Source organism: Nicotiana sylvestris, chromosome 6 (assembly GCF_000393655.2).
Source record: "Nicotiana sylvestris chromosome 6, ASM39365v2, whole genome shotgun sequence".
Lineage (NCBI taxonomy): Eukaryota > Viridiplantae > Streptophyta > Magnoliopsida > Solanales > Solanaceae > Nicotiana > Nicotiana sylvestris.
This window is the reverse complement of record NC_091062.1, coordinates 173286613-173309099: the sequence shown is the minus strand read 5'-3', so window position 1 is coordinate 173309099 and position 22487 is coordinate 173286613. Positions and strand designations below refer to the sequence as shown.

The 22487-nt window shown below is 40.0% G+C and overlaps 2 protein-coding genes across 2 annotated transcripts; both read left to right on the top strand.

The window, feature by feature from the left end:
• The first annotated feature begins 3239 nt into the window (after positions 1–3239).
• On the top strand, positions 3240–4287 carry LOC138871704 (uncharacterized). The gene is made up of 2 exons (XM_070149601.1): positions 3240–3744; positions 4121–4287. Exons 1-2 carry the CDS (start codon positions 3240–3242, stop codon positions 4285–4287), a joined length of 672 nt encoding a protein of 223 aa, XP_070005702.1.
• A 240-nt stretch (positions 4288–4527) lies between these two features.
• Positions 4528–5106, top strand: LOC138871703 (uncharacterized). Its single transcript, XM_070149600.1, has 2 exons — positions 4528–4878; positions 4966–5106. The coding sequence occupies exons 1-2, from the start codon at positions 4528–4530 to the stop codon at positions 5104–5106; spliced, it is 492 nt and encodes a 163-aa protein (XP_070005701.1).
• Positions 5107–22487: the final 17381 nt, after the last annotated feature.

Here is a 22487-nt window from a genome sequence, read left to right as displayed (position 1 = left end):
AGAGGCAATTTTTCAAACAACCTTTCTTCTCCAAAATATTAGTAAGTGATTACTAACTCATTTTCTTTACTCCTTAACTTCTTTTTACAAGATTTCATCCTAGAATCTAGGGTTTTCATGGTGGAATTGAAAATTTTGAGTAAAACCTAAGAATATTAAAATTTAGGGATTTAGGCCTCATATTGAGGTCGGATTCCAAAACCAATTATATATCCGGGCTCGGGGGTGAATGGGTAATCGGGTTTTTGTTCGAATTTCGGGTTTGGACCAAGCGGGTCCGGGGTCGATTTTTAATTTTTTGGGAAAAACTTTAGAAAACTTATTTCCATACATTACAATTGATTCATTTAGCACTTATTAATATTATTAAGTAACTTGTGGCTAGATATGAGCGAGTTGGTGGTGGAATCAAAAGGTAAAGCGATAGTTGAGGCTTGAATTGTGTTTGTGGCATCGAGGTAAGTGCTTGGTCTAACCTTAGCTTGAGGGATTAGGAGTTGTGTCTTATTTACTATGTGTTAATTGTAGAGTACGACGTATAGGCATGGTGACGAGTATCTATACATCAGTGTCAAGCATGCCCGTGAGTCTTGTATTGTAATTGTTGTGACTCCGTTTTGATTTGTTCATGCCTAGAATGTTGATTATCATTGTTGGTTCCCTTACCGGGATGTTATGGTTTATAATACTGTCTCCCTTACCGGGATGTTATTGTTATGACATTGTCTTCCTTGCCTTGATGTTATTGTTTACGATATTGTCTCCCTTGCTGGGATATTGTTGTGTACTTTTGTGCCCTTGCCAGGATCCTTTTGTAATCGATGTTGATTTGTAAATGGGAGCGGGTGGCACACCGCCACAAAGACATATGAAATGGGAGTGGGTTACATGCCTGCAACGAGACATATGAAATGGGAGCGGGTTGCACGCCTGCAACAAGATATATGAAATGGGAGCGGGTTGCACGCCTGCAACGAGATATATGAAATGGGAGCGGGTTACACACCAGCAATGAGATATATGAACTGGGATCGGGTTGCATGCCTGCAACGAGATATATGAAATGAGATCGGGTTGTACGCTTGCAACAAGATATATGAAATGGGGTCGGGTGGTACGCCGACACAGTAATATTTTAAATGGGATCGGGTTGCACGCCTGCAACAAGAAAGAGGTGAAAGTGAATACTGTGTTTGTTTTTCTTACTCTATTAGTAATTAAATTTTAGTTTCTTTGCATTCCTCTCTGGTATTCTGTTGTTATCTGATACTCCCCGCAACATGTTTCCCCCGCCCAACTTTAGTTGTAAATATCTGCTTCTATTTCCGATGTATATGATTTAACTACACAGGTTTATTTGGTAGTCTGGTCCTAGCCTCGTCACTACTTCGCTGAGGTTAAGCTAGGCGCTTACCAGCACATGGGGTCGATTGTGCTGATATTACACTCTGCACTCTTTTGTGCAGATCCCAGTGTTGTAGACTTCAGACCGCAGTAAGATTGCTATTTTTTGTTCACCAGGCGACCCGAGGTAGTCCTGCAGGCGTTCGCAGGCCTTGGCGTCTACTTCTATCTACTATTCCTATTTCTTTCATGTATTTCCAGAGACAGTATTGTATTTATTTCATTCAGACCTTTAATTGTAGTACTCCTAGATAGTCTATGAAGTTGTGACACTAGTCTTGGGTAGATTTGTTATGAATTGGTATTAGCAGTATTATTAAAACTTTACAATGCAACCTTCCGCTTATTCAATTCTGTTGTTATCTAATTGTTGGCTCTTAACTGTTATCGGATTAAAAATACAAACAAGGTAAATAGTTCAGTTAGTTGGCTTGCCTAGATTTCACTGGTAGGCGTCATCACAAATCCCGAGGGTGGGAAATCCGGGTCGTAACAGGATCAATACTACTAACCAATGCGCGATCAACCAATTTGCCGGTGGAAATTTCATGACAACGCCATATGCGTAAGTTTGTAAGATCTTGGATGAAATTGCGGATACATTATCGGCATGGCAAAGTAGACCAAATGTTCCTCAAGGTGATCTAAAAGTGATTCACCTAGTAAAGAATTTCATGATCATGGGAAAGCAATTGCCAAGTTGACCACCACAATGAATCAATTAGCCAAGGCTCAACTTCAACAAGTGCAATGTCCTAAGCAAGTCAACGCAATGGACGGAGTTAGTATGATGGTAAATAAGAGAAGGAAAAAGGGTCCTCACGTGCAAAACCGTGTGAAAAATTATGTACAAGATGATAGTGGGTTTGATCAAGATGAATGTTACATTGAACAAGAGGAGGAAGTACAATATGTGAACAAATTTCAAGAGCAAAGAAACAACTCTCAAGTTCTGAATCAACAACAATGGCAACCTCAAGGTAACCAAGGGAATTGGAATTTTAGGAACCAAGGTAATTGGAATGATGGTAGCAACCAAGGGAATTGGAACAATCAAAACAATCAAGGAATCTGGAATGGTCAAAATAACCAGGGCAATTAGAGTTGGCAATAGTCAAGGATATTGGGGAGGCAACAACCAATGGGGATGGAACAATGTCCAAGGCAATCAGGGGTCAAGCTTTCAAAGGCCCCCGATGTATCAACAACTAAGCAACCTACCTCCTTATCCTTCACATGGTACAAGATCTTCCAACAATGAGGTAGGACAAATTGAGAATATGTTCAAACAAATGATGGAGAAGAATGCCGACTCCGATGCCCAACTAGCCTCTCACAACACTTCAATTCGCAATTTGGAAGTTCAATTGGGGCAAATCTCCCAAGCTTTTAACACTCGTCCTACGGGGGCACTACCAAGTGACACAGTGGTGAACCCAATGGGTGGGAAAAACACGGGTCATGCCATGGCTATTACTATAAGGAGTGGAAAAGGCGGGGATGCACCCACCTCAAGTCAAAGAAAACTTGTGGATGATGAGCAAGAGGTACAAGAAGATGAGATTCCGAACAATGAGGTGCAAGCAAATGATGAAGTGAGGATTGATATTGATGAAAATATGGAGGAATATCAAGAGTAAGTGAACCCATCTAGGGAGCACATTGTTGACATACCGGAACCGGTAGTGCAATAGGATAATGCACCAATGCCTAGGCCTCCTCCTTCATATCCTCAAATGCTTGCAAAGCAAAATGGCGAGAATCGATTAAAAAAGTTCATTGACATGATGAAGAGTCTATCTATTAATGTGCCATTGGTTGAGGCTTTGGAGTAAATGCCCGGTTATGCAAAGTTCATGAAGGACTTGATGACAAAGAAGCGGTCGATGAAATGCGAAGCTATAAAGACGACTCATCAAGTGAGTGCAATTGTGCATTCAATGGCTCCTAAATTGGAAGATCCCAACACTTTCACAATCCCTTGTACCATTGGAAGTGCAGAATTTGCTAAAGCTCTTTGTGATCTTGGGGCAAGTATCAGTTTGATGCCCTGTTCGGTGTTCAAGACTTTAGGAATTGGGCAACCAAGACCCACATCTATGAGATTACAAATAGCCGATTGTACAATGAAGAGACTATTGGGTATAGTTGATGATGTGTTGGTTCGTGTTGATAAACTCATTCTTCCGGCGGATTTTGTCATTCTTGATTGTGAGGTCGATTATGAGGTGCCAATTATTCTTGGGATATCTTTACTTGCTACGGGGAAGGCTCTAGTTGATGTTGAATCCAGAGAACATACCTTTCGGGTTGGTGTTGAAAATGTGGTTTTCCATGTGTGTAAGTCTATGAGGCACCCAATAGCAATGAGGTGTGTTATTTCGTGGATTTGGTGACCGATGTGATTTTGGATGAAACAAGTGTTGTGATGAATGTTGATGCTACATTGGAGGCCGTCTTGCTCAATGGTAATGATGAAGAAATAGAGGATTACGTGAAATGTGTGAACTCTTTGCAAGGGATGGGGTCGTACACTTATGAGCCCCGCAAATTGTCCTTGGATCTTGAGAATAGAACCACTCTTCCAACAAAACCTTCAATTGAGGAGCCTCCCATCTTGGAGTTGAATCCATTTCCTCCACATCTTCGGTATGAATTTCTTAGCCCTTCTTCTACTTTACCGATTATTCTTTCCTCTTGTTTGACTAATGTGCAGGTAGATTCCATATTGGCGGTGCTGCAAAAGAAGAAGAAGTATATTTGATGGACATTGGAAGATATCCGGGGAATAAGCCCCACATTTTGCATGCACAGATTAACTCGGAGGAAGGTGCCAAACCATATATTGAACATCAAAGGAGACTCAATGAAGCCATGCAATAGGTTATTAAAAAAGAGATCATCAAGTGGTTGGATGCCGGGGTTGTGTACCCCATTTTTGATAGTTCGTGGACTTCTCTAGTTCAATGTGTCCCAAAGAAAGAAGGCATGAAGGTTGTCACCAATGATAAGAATGAGTTGATTCTTACAAGAACGGTGACCAAGTGGAGAGTGTGTATGGACTATCGCAAGCTCAACAAAGTCACAAGGAAGGATCATTTCCCACTTCCCTTCCTAGATCAAATGCTTGATAGATTGGCCGGCCATGTTTTCTATTATTTTCTTGATGGGTATTCCGACTACAATAAAATTCTTATTGCTCTAGAGGATCAAGAGAAAACTACTTTCACATGTATGATGGCTATCTTCACGGACATGGTGGAGTATTACCTTGAAGTCTTCATGGATGACTTTTTGGTGGTCGGAATTTCTTCTGATTATTGTTTAGCAAACTTGGACAAAGTGTTGGCAAGATATAAAGAAACAATCTTGGTGTTCAATTGGGAGAAGTATTATTTCATGGTTGAGGAAGGCATTGTCCTTCGCCAAAAGATCTCAAAGAATGGCATTGAACTCGACAAGGCAAAGATTGAGGTGATTTCTAAACTTCCACCTCCAACTTCGGTGAAAGGTGTGCAGAGTTTCTTAGACCACACGGGATTTTACCGGTGTTTCATTTAGGATTTCTCTAAAGTGGTGAACCCGTTGTGCAAGCTTCTGGAGAAAGATGCCAAGTTTCATTTCAATGATGATTTCATGAGAGCCTTTGAGTTGCAAAAGCTCAAGTTGACTACTACTCCCATCATCACCACTCCAAATTGAAGTGTTTCTTTTGAGCTCATGTGCGATGCAAGTGATGTAGTGGTAGGGGTTGTTTTGGAGCAATGCATCAACAAGATCTTTCATCCAGTTTATTATGCAAGCAAGACCATGAATAGTGCCTAAGTCAACTACACCGTTACAAAGAAAGAGTTTCTTGCCATTGCGTTTGCTAATGAGAAATTTCGCCCATACTTGATGGGTGCAAAAGTGATTGTTCAGGATCATGCGACATTCCGCTATCTTATGAGCAAGAAAGATTCCAAAGCCCGGTTGATGAGATGGGTACTTTTGTTGCAAGAGTTTGATATAGACATCCAAGATCGAAAAGGGAGTGAAAACCAAGTGGCAGACCACTTGTCGCGTTTGGAGGAGGAGGGAGGTTGCATGATGGCCTTGAAATCAATGACTTTTTCCTCGATGAACAACTCTTGGCTATTTCTATCAAATAGGTGCCATAGTTCGTGAATCTAGCTGACTATCTTGTGAGTGGTATCATTCCGGTTGAGTTCTCTTCTGTAACGACCCGACCTGTCGTTTTTAGCATTTCCATCCCATTCAGCTATCTGAAGTCTTAAGTAGTGTCGTTTTGTGTATTATTACTTGCGAGAGGGGTCAAGTTTTGTTTTTAGATGATTCAAAATTTAACTAAAAGAACAATCCATATTTTTGAAGCTTAAGTTGAATAAATGGACCGGATGGTCAAATATGTGTAAATTACCCTCATAATAGATTTTTGATGATTCCAATAGCTCCGTTTGGTGATTTTGGACTTAGGAGCGGGTCCGGAATTCGTTTTGGAAGTCTATAGTTAAATTAGACTTGAAATGGCGAAAATAAGAAATTTAAGTTTGAAAGTTTGACCGGGGGTTGACTTTTTGATATCGAGGTCGGAATCCCGTTCTGAAAATTTTAATAGCTTCGTTATGTCATTTATGACTTGTGTGCAAAATTTGAGGTCATTCGGACTTGATTTGATAGGCTTCGGCATCAAATATAGAAGTTGAAAGTTTTTAGTTTCGTTAGGATTGAATTGAGGTGTGATTCACGGTATTAGCATTATTTGATATGATTTGAGGTTTCGACTAAATTCGTATGATGTTTTAGGATTGGTTTTTGGGATTTTCTGACAGGAGAATAGGCCTAGTTACAAAGGAAACTCTGGCGAAATTTTTGAAAATTGTGGGAGTTAGTAAAATTAGGGAAATTGAAATATGCGAAAGAAAAGATAAGTTATGTTATGCGTTTGGGGGCGGACTCTACTTCTCATCCACGGACTATTAACATGACGGATACCAATTGGATATGATATCAAGTGTACGAAACATACTATAAGTGATATGAGGTCTTAGCAGGGTCCTAAGTCTAAGCCAAGTTGGAAAATTACATAATAGACTAAAGTTGCAAATGAGTACGCGAAAGACATCACTTTGGACGAGCATATCTACATGGATATAATGGGTTGTATGATTCACATCCTATCAAATTAAATATCTTTGAGTCTAGTTTCCAACGTATCAAACCGTTTGTCATTTGGAGGTGTATACAGAAAGTTATGACTATTTTACTGGACCTGTGACATATGCGCGCCCAGGTGCGCGGCGGCCGCGCATATTCGAAAGTTTCTGCCTTGTGAGCGCGGCCTGAGCGCGACCGCACTCGTAAAATCTCTATAATACCCATGGACAGTGTATAAACCGAAGGGATCCGAAACTTCTTCCATTTTTGGTCATTCAAGCACTAATTTGGGCGATTCCAAAAGGGGTTTTCACGATTTCGACTTGGATAAGTGTTCTATCTCCGGAAGTGATTACATTTCATGAATCTACATCAATATTCATCGTTTAATAAGGATATAAATGGAAGAAATTGGAATTTTTGCAAATTCAAAAATGAAAAATTAAGATTTGGAGATCGAGTTTTTGTCGGAATTTTATAATTTTGGTATGGCTGAACTCGTATCGGAATGGGTTGTCGAATTTTATGAGTTTCGCTGGATTCCGAGACGTGGGCCCCAAGGGCGAATTTTGAGTGCAATTTCAGATTTTTAATGAAAAATGTAGAGTTTCATAGGGTATTAATTCCTACAAATGGTATTGATTGAATCAAATTATTTATGGCTAGATTTGAGGCATTCAGAGGCCGATTTGAGAGTCAAAGGCATTGCGGAGTAGGATTTTGCTCGGATTGAGGCAAGTAACGGTTATAAATTTGGTCCTAAGGGTATGAAACCCCGGACGTTGTGTCGTATGACTATTTTGGAGGTGACGCACATGCTAGGTGACGGGCTTGTGGGCGTGCACCGTAGGGATTGTGACTTGGTCCGTCCCCCGAGACTATGGAATCAATTGGCCTACTGTTTAATACATGTTCCCTATGTTTTCATAGAAATTGATTGTACTTCATGTTAGAAATCATGTTTAGGACTTATGTGATCACTGTTGAGACCTGAGAGGTCGTGTACTTGCTGAATTAGCTGCTAATTGTTGTTTTGTACTCAGTCATAGCTTTTCTTGCTCATTATGCCTCTGTCTCTTGCTGTTCATTGTTGATACATCATATTACTTCTATTTGAGCTATTTATATGATTTCTGAGAGTCCGAGAGACTAGAGATATTGATGACTGAGTAAGGCCAAGGGCCTAGTTGTGAGATATTGACACTATAGCACGTGAGTTGTCCGTGCGGATCCAGATATTGATACTCTAGCACGTGAGTTTTCCGTGCGAATCCAGATATTATATTATAGCACGTGAGTTGTCCATCCAGATTATAGCGCTTGGGCTGAAGGAGCCCCTCCAAGAGTCTGTACACCCCTAGTGAGCGCAGGTATATGATAGCATGTGAGTTGTCCGTATAGCATGGGAGTTGTCCGTTGCAGTTTATAGCGCTTGGGTAGAAGGAGCCCCTCCGGAGTCTGCACACCCCCAGTAAGCGCAGGTACCTATTGAGTATGATTATTGAGGGTTGAGAGCCTAGTGATTGAGGTGTTGAGATGAGCTGAGTGACTGTTGCCTTGAGAGGCCATATCTATTTTCAGTTAATTGCTACACTTAGTTGCTATTTGTCCTTGTCGTACATATTTTTAGAATATTTGATATCTGGTTTATTTGAGTACACACTGATGAGACAAACTGTTATTTGAAAGTATGACTACTCTTATTTGAAAGTTATTGAGAGAACTGTATTTGCATAGCTCGCCACTACTCTCAGTTCCTTATTTATTTCTGTTACTTACTGAGTTGGTGTACTCACGTTACCCCCTTGTACCTCGTGTGCAGATCCAGACACTTCTGTTCACGGCAGTTACTGATTGAGGAGTCAGACTCAGGAAACTATTGAGGTAGTTGCATGGCGTTCTCTGACCTTGACTCTCCTTTCTTTTCATATTGTATTGTTCTATATCTTCAGATAGTGTTTTATCAGTCGAATGTTGTTATCATTTAGATGCTCATGCACTCAGTGACACCGGGTTTTGGGGATGGATTGTATAGTCATTTTGGAGTTATAGTCTATTTTTTAAAAAAAGATTTCTTTAATATTAACTGCTTCTACCTTTATTCAAAAGTTCTACTATGTTGAGATGTCGAGTTGAGGCTTGCCTAGTTCCACGATAGGCGCCATCACAACAGGTGAGATTTTGGGTCGTGACAAGCTGGTATCAGAGCACTAGGTTACATAGGTCTCACGAGTCATGAGCAGGTTTAGTAGAGTCTTGCGGATCAGTACGAAGACGTCTGTACTTATCTTCAAGAGGCTGCAAAACCCTTTAGGAAATTCCACATTCTTGAATTCTTATCGCGCGACATTGATTAAACTTGAAACATAATTCCTTGAACTCCTTCCATGCATTCGTGTGCGCACATGAGCGCTCGGTATCGACTTTTGACGGTTTGGGATTCCATGAATGATACACGAAAGGTGATTAGTGTATGATGATGGTCCAGTCTGGGAGACTTGAGTCCAGGTGTAGACCGCAGCTAGGGTTCGGTAGTTTCAGTATGAAAACTTGTGCATTGGACTTATGTGTCGATAGTGTTCTTATGAGTTGAAATTGTGGCTCGATGAGCGGTTAAATGGCTATATGATGAGTAGGAGGTGAATACGGGATGTGTTCAAATGGTTGGAGTGTGATGAGAGGAGTTGCTTGAAATGTATTGATTGATTTACCGTCTTGAGTTATGGGTCTATTGAAGGATCTTTCACGGGATGTACGTGTGGAACAAATTAATTCTCATGAATTGTAAATGAGTTCAGACTTAGGGACATTAAATAATGCGTAGTAATTGTGTTTGCTAAAAGAGTATAGAAAAATGCCAACTTGAGGCTAAGCAGGCGAGTTATCACTCACAGAATAACCTATAGAGGTGTGATCTTTACAATTTTGTGTGGAGAATTTTTTTTCTTTATTACCGGTAGGGTAGTGGTATTGGGATTTGAACTTGAATTAGTCAAGAAAGTTGACCTAACTATTACAAGAATGAAGGTGAGCTTTGTGGACGATTTGAGAAAACATATAGGTTGTGTTGCATGAGCATGTGAAGAATTTAGTTAAGTCTCACCGTGGTGTTATGACAGTAAATGAATATGGGTATAGAATATTATTTAAAGTTTTGATCTATGACTTTGAGCCAAGTGGGGGAGCTTGATATTGACAATTCGATTTTGATAGTTATATGTTAAATTTAGGTTTTGGTTCGAAACATACTCGTGGGTTAGTTATGACCTGTAGAGGTTGAGATCGGGAAAGACTAGAATAATGAAATTCCTGAATACGGGTCATATTGCGCTTTATGAGTATATTAAAATCATGGGATGAGTAAGTTATTAATTGTGAAGAATGTAATGCGCATGGAACGTGAATGCGACCAGTGGTGCTAAGGCAGGGTTACTCCCTTGAGTGTTGTTGTGCTAATGGGATATGTGTCATTTGACTTGTTTAGGCGGTGCAATTTAGATTTGAGCAGAGTAAATGACTCTTGAAAGAATTCTTATGGATTCAGAAATGTATATGTAGCAATTGAAAATTTTTTGGATTCATATACCGCTAGAATCAATTTTTTGCATTGGATGGTATTGAAACTTGCGGTAATTATGTATGACTCCGGGTTCTACATTCCAGTGTAAGGGAGGTAAGAGAATGATTTTAAATTCACATAAGGTACTTTCAGAGTGGGCGTTTCAGTTGCGATACTTACGGGGGTGCTTAAGAAGAATACAATGGTTTATGAGCCTTAGGGCGGTGTGGTTTATTCTAAAGTTTGTGGGGAAATTTTTAGTTAAGGATATTAGTGTACTAGAAGGGAAACATATAAATTTAGAGGTAATTCGAAGGGAACTCAGAGAATTAGGACAGCTTGGTAGTAGGTTGGATCGGAATGATGATGGATATGATCGGTTCTTGCGTGCTTATGATGCGGTGGGTTTTTACAGATGTTTTGGTGGCAATATTCTTGGGTTTGGTAACCTATGTGGCTTGGTCGAGTTAGAGGAAGTTATTTTTGATATCTTGATTATGTGCAAATAGATTTCAAAGTGTTTAAGCCGGATATTTTCTACCGGTATGAGGAACGCGTGGTGTATTGTGGTTTCCTCCTGGAAGGGAGCAGATGGAATATTTTTAACTAATCGAGTATGTATTCTACTGGTGACTCAGAGTTGATATGAAATGCTCGTACTTTTCGTATGATGGCCTAATAGGGGTGGTGTGTCATGTGGGATTGAGAATTGCATGTATAAGGTGGTAGTTCGGTTTTGAAGAAAAAGACACAAATTTTGGACATTATGGACAATTTTAGATATATAGATCAATGTTATTACTGATTGATATTTCCTGAGAATGGGTGTGCATTTCAGAAGGGACATTCTATTTTGACTTACAGATGTTTCATTGTTATTGTAGTACTCACTTGGATGATAGACTGCAGATATTCAAATTATTGCTATGTGGAACGGAATAATTTTAGAAGTATTTTAGTGGGATGATCATGTATGAGGGATGTTTTAGTGATTTGAGTATTGGAGTTGGGATCAATTACGGTGATTCAAGTGTTCTATGAATTTGGAGACTAGGAGTCCCCAGAAGTATACTATTTCGGGAATTGCAGCATGCTTGATGTAAGTAGTTTATTTAAACCCAGCGGAGGCACTAGTTCCGCTAATTGATTGTTATAGCTACTCGTTGTGAGTGCGCACATACGTGAAGTTTGAACCCATGTGCAAGAATCGAGGTAATTATTCATGCTCGGGAAGAAGCTTAGGCTATGATATGCCTAGAGTTAACTGTTAAGCTTAAAGTTATAATGTTTCTCGCACTCGTACCTTTGTTGAGAACTATCTTGGCTATACTTGAGGCTAATTTATAGAATAAACTTGGTTGTTGCTAATTCTACGTTAACTTGCTGATTTGAGTTGTGATAGCTCAATTTGCTCATGCCTACAGTATAGCTTGTTATTTATGCCAATCTAGGAGCATGAGAATCTTATTTCATTTAGCATGTACGTGCGTACTTTTTGGATTGCTCCTATATGATATACTTGGACGGGAGGCCTATGACCATGACATGTGGATTATATTATTGGCAACTGAGTTACTCGTACGGTTGTTATTAATGTGATCAATAGGAGAGCTCGTTACTATTATTAGATTCATATGTCTTGGTTATACTATGAATGATGAGCTCATAACATTGCGGTTGTGGTGATGAATTGCAAAACGTTTCTCTTCTTTGAGACATTTTCCATTTTTGGGTGCTCGAATTACACAGTTAAGGCTTGAGTTATAATGGTGTGGAAATCGCATCTCATTGACCGTCTATCAGATTAATTTCTTCCTTCCTCTACATGCTATGATATTTTCTGATCAGGGCAATTTGAGAAAAAATATGTGCATGCACACACATATGGTCTTCTCACATAAATTGATTTGTTAGTTTTAAATAATTTTCTGTGCTGGAAAGGCAGGATTACACCAAAATAGCTGGAATAGTTGTGTTTGGTGATATAAGATCAATGGACCTAGAATGGGTACTATGATGTTTGATTACAACGTACTAAAAAAAAATTAGAATTCAGCATAAACAATTGGCTATGGTACTTGTTAAGTGAGAGAAAGCTCCATGACATGTTGATCTAGTGAAGGGTTATGAGGACCTGTATGTTTCTTTCATTTTCGGTGATGTAAGAAGGTTTTAGAACGAGGTCGTCGTTGATATGAGGTTTATTGCCGGCATCGGGTTAATTTGAGCAACTACTGTAATTAAAAAAAAAGCATTGCTACGAGCATTGAGATATGTGGTATTTGAGTTGGAGTATTTGAGTTATGGTTACAACTTGGTACAACTTGTTCAAAATTATACAGTGTATAGATGTGAGGTTCAAATCTTGTAGGAAATTTTGGAGGTTGGAAATTTGGATTCTAAGGCTTATAGGGCAGGTTGAATTAATAAATTTAGTTATGTGGATTTATCAGACCTAGATATGATAGGGTGATGTGGGATCACCCTCGGGTATGTACATGGTAAGGCTACACGTCGGTTTTATGGCATTGGGAACAACTCTTGGTACATTCGAGGACGAACACGTGTTTAAGTGAGGGAAGATGTAACGACCTGACCTGTCATTTTTAGCATTTCCATCCCATTCAGCTATTTGAAGTCTTAATTAGCGTCCTTTTGTGTATTAGTTCTTGCGAGAGTGGTCAAGTTTTGTTTTCAGATGATTCAAAAATTAACTGAAAGAACAATCCATGTTTTGGAAGCTTAAGTTGAATAAAAGGACCAGATGGTAAAATATGTGTAAATTACCCCGGAATAGATTTTTGATGATTCCAATAGCTCTGTATGGTGATTTTGGATTTAGGAGCGTGTCCGGAATTAGTTTTGGAAGTCTATAGTTAAATTAGGCTTGAAATGGCGAAAATAAGAAATTTAAGTTTGGAAATTTGATCGAGGGGTTGACTTTTTGATATCGGGGTCGGAATCCCGTTCTGAAAATTTTCATAGTTTCGTTATGTCATTTATGACTTCTGTGCAAAATTTGAAGTCATTCGGACTTGATTTGATAGGCTTCAGTATCGAATATAGAAGTTGAAAGTTCTTAGTTTCGTTAGGCTTGAATTGGGTTGTGATTCACGGTTTTAGCATTATTTTATATGATTTGAGGTTTCGACTAAATTCTTATGATGTTTTAGGATTAGTTTCTGGGATTCTCTGACAGGAGGATAGGCCTAGTTACAAAGGGAATTCTGGCGAAATTTTTGGAAATTTTGGGAGTTAGTAAAATTCGGGAAATTGAAATATGCGAAAGAAAAGATAAGTTATGTTATGCGTTTGGGGGAGGACTCTACTTCTCATCCGAGGACTATTAACATGATGGATACCAATTGGATATGATATCAAGTGTACGAAACATACTATAAGTGATATGAGGTCTAAGGAAGGTCCTAAGTCTAAGCCAAGTTGCAAAATTACATAATAGACTAAAGTTGCAAATAAGTACGCGCAAGTCCTCACTTTGAACGAGCATATTTATATTGATATAAGGAGTTGTATGATCCACAACCTATCAAATTAAAGCTCTTTGAGTCTAGTTTCCAACTCATCAAACCGTTTGTCATTTGGAGGTGCATACAGAAAGTTATGACTATTTTAATAGACCTGTGTCATATGCGCGCCCAGGTGAGCGACGACCGTGCATATTCGAAAGTTTCTGCCTTGTGAGCGCAGCCGGAGCACGGCCGGAGCGTGACCGCGCTCATAAAATTGTTGTAATACCCCTGGACAGTGTATAAACCGAAGGGATCCAAAACTTCTTCCATTTTTGGTCATTCAAGCACGGATTTGGGCGATTCCAAAGGGGGTTTTCAAGATTTCGACTTGGGTAAGTGTTCTATCTCTGAAAGTGATTACATTTCAAGAATCTACATTAATATTCATCATTTAATTCGTATTTAAATGTAAGAAATTGGAATTTTTGCAAAACTTTTCAAAAATAAAAAATTACGATTTGGAGGTCGAGTTGTTGTCGGAATTTGGTAATTTTGGTATGGTTAACTCGTATCGGAATGGGTTGTCGGATTTTATGATTTTCGCCGGATTCCGAGACGTGGGCCCTACGGGCGAATTTTGAGTGCAATTTCGGATTTTTAATGGAAAATATAGAATTTTATAGGGAATTAATTCATATAAATGGTATTGATTGAATCGAATTGTTTATGGCTAGATTCGAGGCATTCGGAGGCTGATTTGAGAGGCAAAGGCATTGCGGAGTAGGATTTTGCTCGGATTGAGGTAAGTAACGGTTATAAATTTGGTCCTGAGGGTATGAAACCCCGGACATTGTGTTGTATGACTATTTTGGAGGTGACACACATGCTAGGTAATGGGCATGTGGGCATGCACCGTAGGGACTATGACTTGGTCCGTCCCGCGTTTTCATGCATGTTTACATGTTTCCTTTGTTTTCATAGAAATTGACTATACTTCATGTTAGAAATCATGTTTAGGCCTTATGTGATCACTGTTGAGACCTGAGAGGTCGTGTACTTGTTGAATTAGCTGCTAATTGTTGTTTTGTACTCAGTCATAGGCCTTATGTGATCACTCTTATTTGAGCTGTTTATATGATTTTTGAGAGTCCGAGAGATTGGAGATATTGATGACTGAGTAAGGCCGAGGGCCTAGTTGTGAGATATTGATGCTATAGCACGTGAGTTGTCTGTGCAGCATGTGAGTTATTCGTGTGGATCCAGATATTGATACTATAGCACGTGAGTTTTCCATACAGCACATGAGTTGTCCGTGCGGATCGAGATACTATATTATAGCATGTGAGTTGTTCGTGCAGCATGTGAGTTGTCCGTGCAGATTATAGCGATTGGGCTGAAGATGCCCCTCCAGGAGTCTGCACACCGCAAGTGAGCGCAGGTATATGATAGCTTGTGAGTTGTCCGTGCAGCACATGAGTTGTCCGTGCAGTTTATAGCGTTTGGACTGAAGGATCCCCTCTGGAGTCTGCACACCCCCCAGTGAGTGCAGGTACATATTGAGTATGATTATTGAGGGCTGAGAGCCGAGTGATTGAGGTGTTGAGATGAGCTGAGTGACTATTGCCTTAGAGAGGCCATATCTGTTTTTAGTTAATTGCAACACTTAGTTGCTATTTGTCTCTGTCGTACATATTTCTGGAATATTTGATATCTGGTTTATTTGAGTATGCACTGATGAGACTTAAATTGTTAAATTGAAAGTAAGACTACTCTTATTTGAAAGTTATTGAGATAACTGTATTTGCATAGCTCCTCACTACTCTCAGTTCCTTATTTATTTCTGTTACTTATTGAGTTGGTGTACTCACGTTACCCCTGTACCTCGTGTACAGATCCAGACACTTCTGGTCACGGCGGTTGCTGATTGAGGAGTCAGGCTCAAGAGACTATTGAGGTAGCTACATGGCGTTCGCTGACCTTGCCTCTCCTTTCCTTTCATGTTGTATTGTTCTATATCTTCAGACAGTGTTTTATCAGTCGTATGTTGTTATCATTTAGATGCTCATGCACTTAGTGACACCAGGTTTTGGGGATGGATTGTATAGTAATTTTGGAGTTATATTCTATTTTTTAAATAAAGATTTCTTTAATATTAACTGCTTCCGCCTTTATTTAAAAGTTCTATTGTGTTGAGATATCGAGTTGAGGCTTTCCTAGTTCCACGATAGGCGCCATCACGATAGGTGAGATTTTGGGGCATCACATCTTCAAATCAAAGGAAGAAGCTCAAACGGGATTGTCAAGACTACTATTGGGATGAACCGTACCTTTTCCGGATTTGTACAAATGGAGTTATTAGAAGATGTGTACCAAAGGAGGAACAAAGTGAAATTCTAGGGGCTTGTCATTCTTCGTCATATGGTGGTCACTATGGTGGAGTAAGAACGACGGCCAAAGTGTTAAGTTGCAGTTTCTATTGGCCCACTCTCTACAAGGATTCAAGTGATCTTGTCAAGCATTGTGATGAATGTCAAAGGGTCGGTGGAATCTCAAAGAAAAATGAAATGCCCCTGACAACCATGTTGGAGATTGATATTTTCGATGTGTGGGGTATTGACTTCATGGGTCCTTTTGTGAGTTCTTGTGAAAACACCTACATCTCGGTCGCGGTTGATTATGTGTCCAAATGGGTTGAGGTCGTTGTTTTGCCCAATAATGAAGAGAGAAGTGTGGTGCCGTTTTTGAAGAAGAACATTTTTACAGGATTTGGTACTCCAAGGGATATAATAAGTGATGGGGGATTGCATTCTTGCAAAAACGCTTTTGACACCTTACTCACCAAGTATGGTGTCACTCATAAAGTCATGACCCCTTATCATCCTCAAGCAAGCGGTCAAGTGGAAGTCTCCAACCGGGAGATAAAGAGCATTTTATCCAAAATAGTGAATGCACCAGACAGATTGGTCAAAGAAACTCAATGATGCTTTATAGGCTTATAGGACGGCTTACAAAACACCTATCGGAATGTCTCCATACCGGTTGGTATTCGGAAAAACTTGTCATCTTCCGGTGGAACTTGAGAACAAAGCCATGTGGGCTTTAAAGAAGTTAAATCTTGAGTGGGATGTCGCCGCCAACTTAAGGGTGGCACAGTTGAATGAGTTAGATGAGTTCTGATACCATGCATACACAAGTTCATCCTTATACAAGGAGAAGATAAAGTACCTCCATGACAAGTACATTCAGAATAAGGAGTTTAAAGAAGGTGATCATGTATTGTTGTTCAATTCTCAGTTACTGATGTTTCCGGGAAAGTTGATGTCTAAATGGAAAGGCCCATTCAAAGTTGTGGGTGTGACGCCTTTTGGTGCATTGGACTTGAAGAAGAAAAATGATGAGGGTTTTAGAGTCAATGGTGACCAAGTGAAGTATTATCTGGGACAAGTTGGTGATGGCCATGTCCTGGCAGTGATTCATTTCCAGTGATGATGGTAACCTGCATTGTGTCGCGACATTAAATCAGGCGCTTCTTGGGAGGCAACCCCATATTTCTATTTCTATTTCTTTTTCTTTTTCTTTTTTTACTTCTTTAGATAGGTATTGTTTTGTGCTAACTGATTTTGAAGTGTGTTATAGGAATGAGTATGCTTTATAGGGACAGTGCTCAGAAAAATTGCCTAAGTATGAAAAAAGTGCGGACTGCACATTTATTGTGAGAACCACACAATTTGGACTGCCACAACAAAAGAGGATCTGCATCCGCATGATTCTTGTGCGGACTGCACAACTGGTAATCAAGAATTGCACACTCTTTGAGTTTTCCTGTCAGAGAAATGGCCAAAGTACGACCGCACAATAAAATGTACGGTCCACACCAAAATCTATTGCCGCACTCAAAAGTGTGCGGCCCGCAGATCATCAAAGGGTAAATGTGTAACGGGTAAATGAGCGATGACCGCACATGAAATTGTGCGGCCGCATTTATCTCTTGAACCCTCGCCTAACTCGTTAAGTATAAATAGTGCTCTTCACCCTAATGTTGAGACTTTACACACTCTAAGAAATTAACACAAAGGCAAACACACTGCACTCAACTGATTGACTCACCTGACACTTAGTTCTTCATCTTTGATCCTTCCTTAACACCAGTTCATCACTGATATGTTCAATTCAACTTTAAAAATTTTCAGTTTTCTTAATTTTGTTGAAAATTAGTTTAGTTATTTTTAGACCAATTATCAAATTCATAATCAAGTGGGCTGTAATTGGTGTTGGGTAACGTCCTATCTGCTATATGGGGATGGGTATTTGGTTTTTCATGATTAATTGCTACTACCATGTCAAATTTGTGTGCAAAATTAGAAACCCCAAGTTTACTGTCCGATTAATTTTTGAATTGTGCAACCGCACAAGAAATTATGTGGTCCGCAGATAGTAGGCTAGGGCATTGGTGTAGCATGATTGTGCGGACCACACTTAAAAATGTGAGGTCCGCAGAAATTCAACTGCGGCCGCAGAAAAGTGTGTGCGTCCACAAACCAAGCAATTCTCCGTTTTCAGAGAGTTGTCGTTTTAGAGGTCCCAATATGCGGCCGCACTCAAAATTGTCTGGACAACATTTTAATTGTGCGGTCGTACTAAAAATATTGCGGACCGCATAATCACCACTGCAGCCGCACTTCCAAATTGTGCGGTCCGCACAAACCTATCTGCGGCCGCACCCAAATATGTGCGGACCGCACTTCCCTACCCTGCACATTGTTTTGTTCTGCAGCTGTCTGCTATTTTGAGATTGATCTACAACTAAGTCCTATTGCTATCTATTGCGGATAATGGTTAGATCTCGGAGTCGTGGTGATACTTCAAAGGGGAGGGGTGAACCCTCCCAAGGCCGAGGCAGGGGTAGCTTACCACTCTCCGTGCAAAGAGTTATAGCCAAGAAGGCGACAGCTGGGAGAGATCTAGAGCCTTATTAATCTAGTTCGTATGTCTCGTCTAGGGAAGCATCGAAGGGCAACTTCGTTCAAGATCAGCCTGATGTTCAATCACAACCATGACAGTCTTAAGGGGATTTCAGCTCCGAGATGAGCCTTCCACCTCAGCAAGCACTTCTGAGGGTCCTGAAGATGATATTCAGGGTTCAAAGTCCTCATTTACTCATGCCCCCGATGCACTAGCTACAGTTGATGATGATGATATTCTGGATGATGGTCGAGGGGGTGATACCAGAGTTTCTGGCCTTAAGAGGTCGAAGAACAAGGAAATTTGGGAAGATAAATTTGTGAGTCTGACTACATTAAACAAGTTCTGAGAGTGGTGGCCTTAGATATCGCTCATTCTTGAGCATCAGTTGTATTGAAATACTTGAATAGGTACAACTCAAATGTGGCAAGACAATTTCGAGAGAGAAAAGGGTAGACATGGTTCACTTAGAGTGTGGTGGATGCCAAGGAGCACTTGGTTCGGGAATTCTACGCCAATGTGGCACATATCAAAAAGGGGATCAAGGTGACTAAAGTGAGGAACTTAAAAGTTAGATTTGATTAGAGAACCTAGAACACATATTTGGGGCTCGAAGATGTGGAGCCGGTGCAATATTTGGAGAAGTTCCCACTGCGTGATGCAGCTCGCCCTTGGCTAGTTGAGATTTTGGCAGCTCCAAGACCACTACCACCATGGATAACAGCAGGGGTTCCTATTCAACGGAACATGCTGAACTTTGAAGCAAAAGGGTGGCAAACCTTTGTGTGCAGCCGACTAGACCCGTGTTAGAATGAAAACAATATCCCAATCTCAAGGGCAATTCTAGTGGCTTCCATCATGGCCGGGTACCTAATCAATGTGGCTTCCGTCATCTCGGCCAACATGTCTCTGGTTGGTAGGTGGGGTGACAACTCTTAACCTTATCCAAACACTATCACAGAGTATCCTACGGATGCGAGAGTAGAGTCCAAGGGTTTTGATAGGGTTTTGATACAAAGGTTCGGGTGAAGAAGCCCTTCACATGGTACTCTTTGAAGGACCCTAAGAACCTGAAGAACAAGGGTCAGCCGACTACTACCGTGGGCCAGTCTGATGAGCCTTCGGTGGTAGTTACAGATTCAGCTGACATTCCTATCACTGTAGTCGGCCCTTCTACAATTACAATTGTCATGCCTCCACTTCCATCTTTTGGGCCGTCAGCATCAGTTCCATTCACTTCTACTCTGAAGAAAGCGCATATGCCTGCTTATCCACTTTCTATGTTGTGAGTCTCCCAGACACTATCAAGCCTCAATAACTGGATGCAGACAGCTACTGTAAAGCATTCTGACCTATCCAGTGTTGTTGCAGCACAAACATATACCCCGGTACCCTAGATTCCTCCGACAGTGAAGGACACTTTGAAGAAGATATTGCAGAACCAGAAGACCACCATGGACACTTTGGTGGCACATGGGGGAGCAATTGAGGAGCTTGGTAAGAAGGTGAAGAAGATGAGGAAATCCCAGGTTTCAAAGAAATTAATTGACAGGTTGAGATGAGAGGTGACCAAGATAGTAGCCGCTGGAGACCTTCCGTTTGACTTGCTGATGTAGATAGCTCCAACAGTACTAGTAAACCCAGCAGCACCCTCAGCACCAGTGGCACCAGTTGGTCATATGAGGAGCCAGACCTCGCTGCCCACACTGTTGAGGCAGTGCAATAGATGTTCGCCAACCCTGCTACTCCACAAGTAGAGGATGATGAGATTCAGTTGGAGGAGCCTGAGGGCGGTGACGCTGCTATGGACACGAAGACCACATATGGAGTCCTCTTTACTCTTTCCTTTCCTTGTTTTTATTTTATTAAGTATTGGGGACAATACTTATTCTTAATCGGGGGGAGTTTATTTGATTTGTTATTTGACATTGGCTTGTAATAACTGATAATATTTTTCTTTTTCTTTTCATTATGTACATATTCTTCTCTCTCTATATTGATGTATATATTCTCTCTCATTTTTGTATATTCATTTATGCTTTCATTAGATTACTTTATAGCTTCTTTATTTTGTTTTCTTAATAGTCAATGTTTAGTCTAATAGCTTATTATTTACTTAAATAGCGTTTTTCTCTTAATGCCACGATTCTTTCCAAAGGTGGTTTTTGTGTGAACCGGGTGACTCTTCCCAACGATGGATGGCGTGACAGCCTTCTTAAGGGATTGAGTCCATTTTTGATGTTTAGGTAAGAATAGTAGTAATAATGAATAAGAGGACCTAATTGAGTCAGACTAGAAGAGTCAAGCATGCTTCACTTGGTACCAACATACTTAACTACATGCTTATGATTAAAAACAAGTTCTTGGAAAGAAATAGCTCTAGTTAGTGATCTTTCGACTCTTGTGTTGACTTAAGCAATCATCGAGTGGTTTAGTCGAACCATTAGTGATTTTCATTCTTGAATATGGTTGTTGTGGGCCCTCGACTCAATACTCTTTAGCAATCCAGTTGTGTGAGAGGTGAGATATTTTATTGCAAGTCAAAGTACTCATGCGAATGGTATAGAACTTGCCCTGATTGTGTTTCTAGGCGAAATTCTAAGTTTTGCTTGGCTTGAGAAGTGATTGTAGGCTCTCCTTGACCTGCTAGAAAAATTTTCATGTCCCACCAATGCTGTTATCCCTAGTCAACCCATTTGAGCCTAAACCTTTCTCATTTGATAGACATATTACAAGCCTTTACTTGTTTTGTAGTGATTCTCTCTTGGCACTCGAGCTTTCCTTAACACCCTTGAGAATAATTGGCTAAAACATAAGTTTGGAGGAGAGACGAGGAGGTTGAAAGTGGTATCAAGGCACAAAAAGAGAAAATAAATGAAGAAAAGGAAAGGAAAAGAAAAAGAAAAAAGAAATAAAGAACAAAAGAAAAATGCAAAAAGAAAGTGAATAAGTTGAAGAGTTGAAGGGATTCAAAGTAAAGCAACGATGCAAAACATGAAAAACCAAAGAAGGAGAAAATGAATATCATTACCAAGAAAGAGTGATGTTAAGTCTCTCTAGTTACCCTAAGGAGAAAGAAAATTCCTTAAAGAGTTGGCAAAAGATGAGCCACAAAAAGAAAATGGAGTGCTTAAGGAAAGATGAACTCGTTCTATTCCAACATATCCTACCTTAGTCCAAAAGCCTTCATTATATTCCAAAAAATACCTACCTGATTTCAAGCCGAGTGAACTTACATTAGTTGTGATTTACATGAGGGGGAAGCATATGATACTTAGAGCTGTACTTGTGACTTTCTTTTGAGAGAGATGAGCGAACTTTCCATAAATATTTGAATAGAGTGCTACATTCTTAAGTGAGATATGCTAATAGAGATTAGAGGATAAGGAGTTTGGGATCCACAATGACCTACATGAAAGAGCGAGCTTCCTTGATGAATAAAGTCAATTCTTGATGCTCAAGTGTCCCATTATAACTATCTGTGCTTAAAACTTCAAATCATTGCCTTGTTGATAATTCATAAATATTGTGGGTAATTGTTGGTCCCAATTGATGTGTGATTGATTCACCTTATATTAGCTGGAATAGATCTTAACTTGCGGAGGTGGAAATTACCTTATTTTCCTGAGGATGAGTAAAAGCTTAAGTTTGGAGGAGTTGATAAGTGGCGATTTTGACTGCTTATTAGCTCCTTTTAGCTTTCGTTTTGTCCAAAAGTATTAAATTATATTCTCGAAAATTGATGAAATATGCTTAATTGCAAGAGTATTGGAAAATGAGCCACTAAGATGAAATCCCACTCGCGCCCGCAAAATACGAAGGAAAATCTATCATAGTCCTAGTGCAAAGTGTGGACCACACATGAAATGTGCAGCCGTAGAAGCTAACCAAGAGCAGAAGTTCAGAATGTCATCATTTCTGGATCAAAGAAAATG

What these genes read in the sequence shown, in the direction of transcription:
- LOC138871704 (XM_070149601.1), top strand. Translation starts at nt 3,240, where the DNA reads ATGCCCGGTTATGCAAAGTTCATGAAGGACTTGATGACAAAGAAGCGG. An exon ending in AAATGTGGTTTTCCATGTGT is followed by an intron (nt 3,745 to 4,120) that starts GTAAGTCTATGA and finishes ACTAATGTGCAG; the next exon opens with GTAGATTCCATATTGGCGGT.
- LOC138871703 (XM_070149600.1), top strand. Translation starts at nt 4,528, where the DNA reads ATGCTTGATAGATTGGCCGGCCATGTTTTCTATTATTTTCTTGATGGG. An exon ending in TCGACAAGGCAAAGATTGAG is followed by an intron (nt 4,879 to 4,965) that starts GTGATTTCTAAA and finishes TGTTTCATTTAG; the next exon opens with GATTTCTCTAAAGTGGTGAA.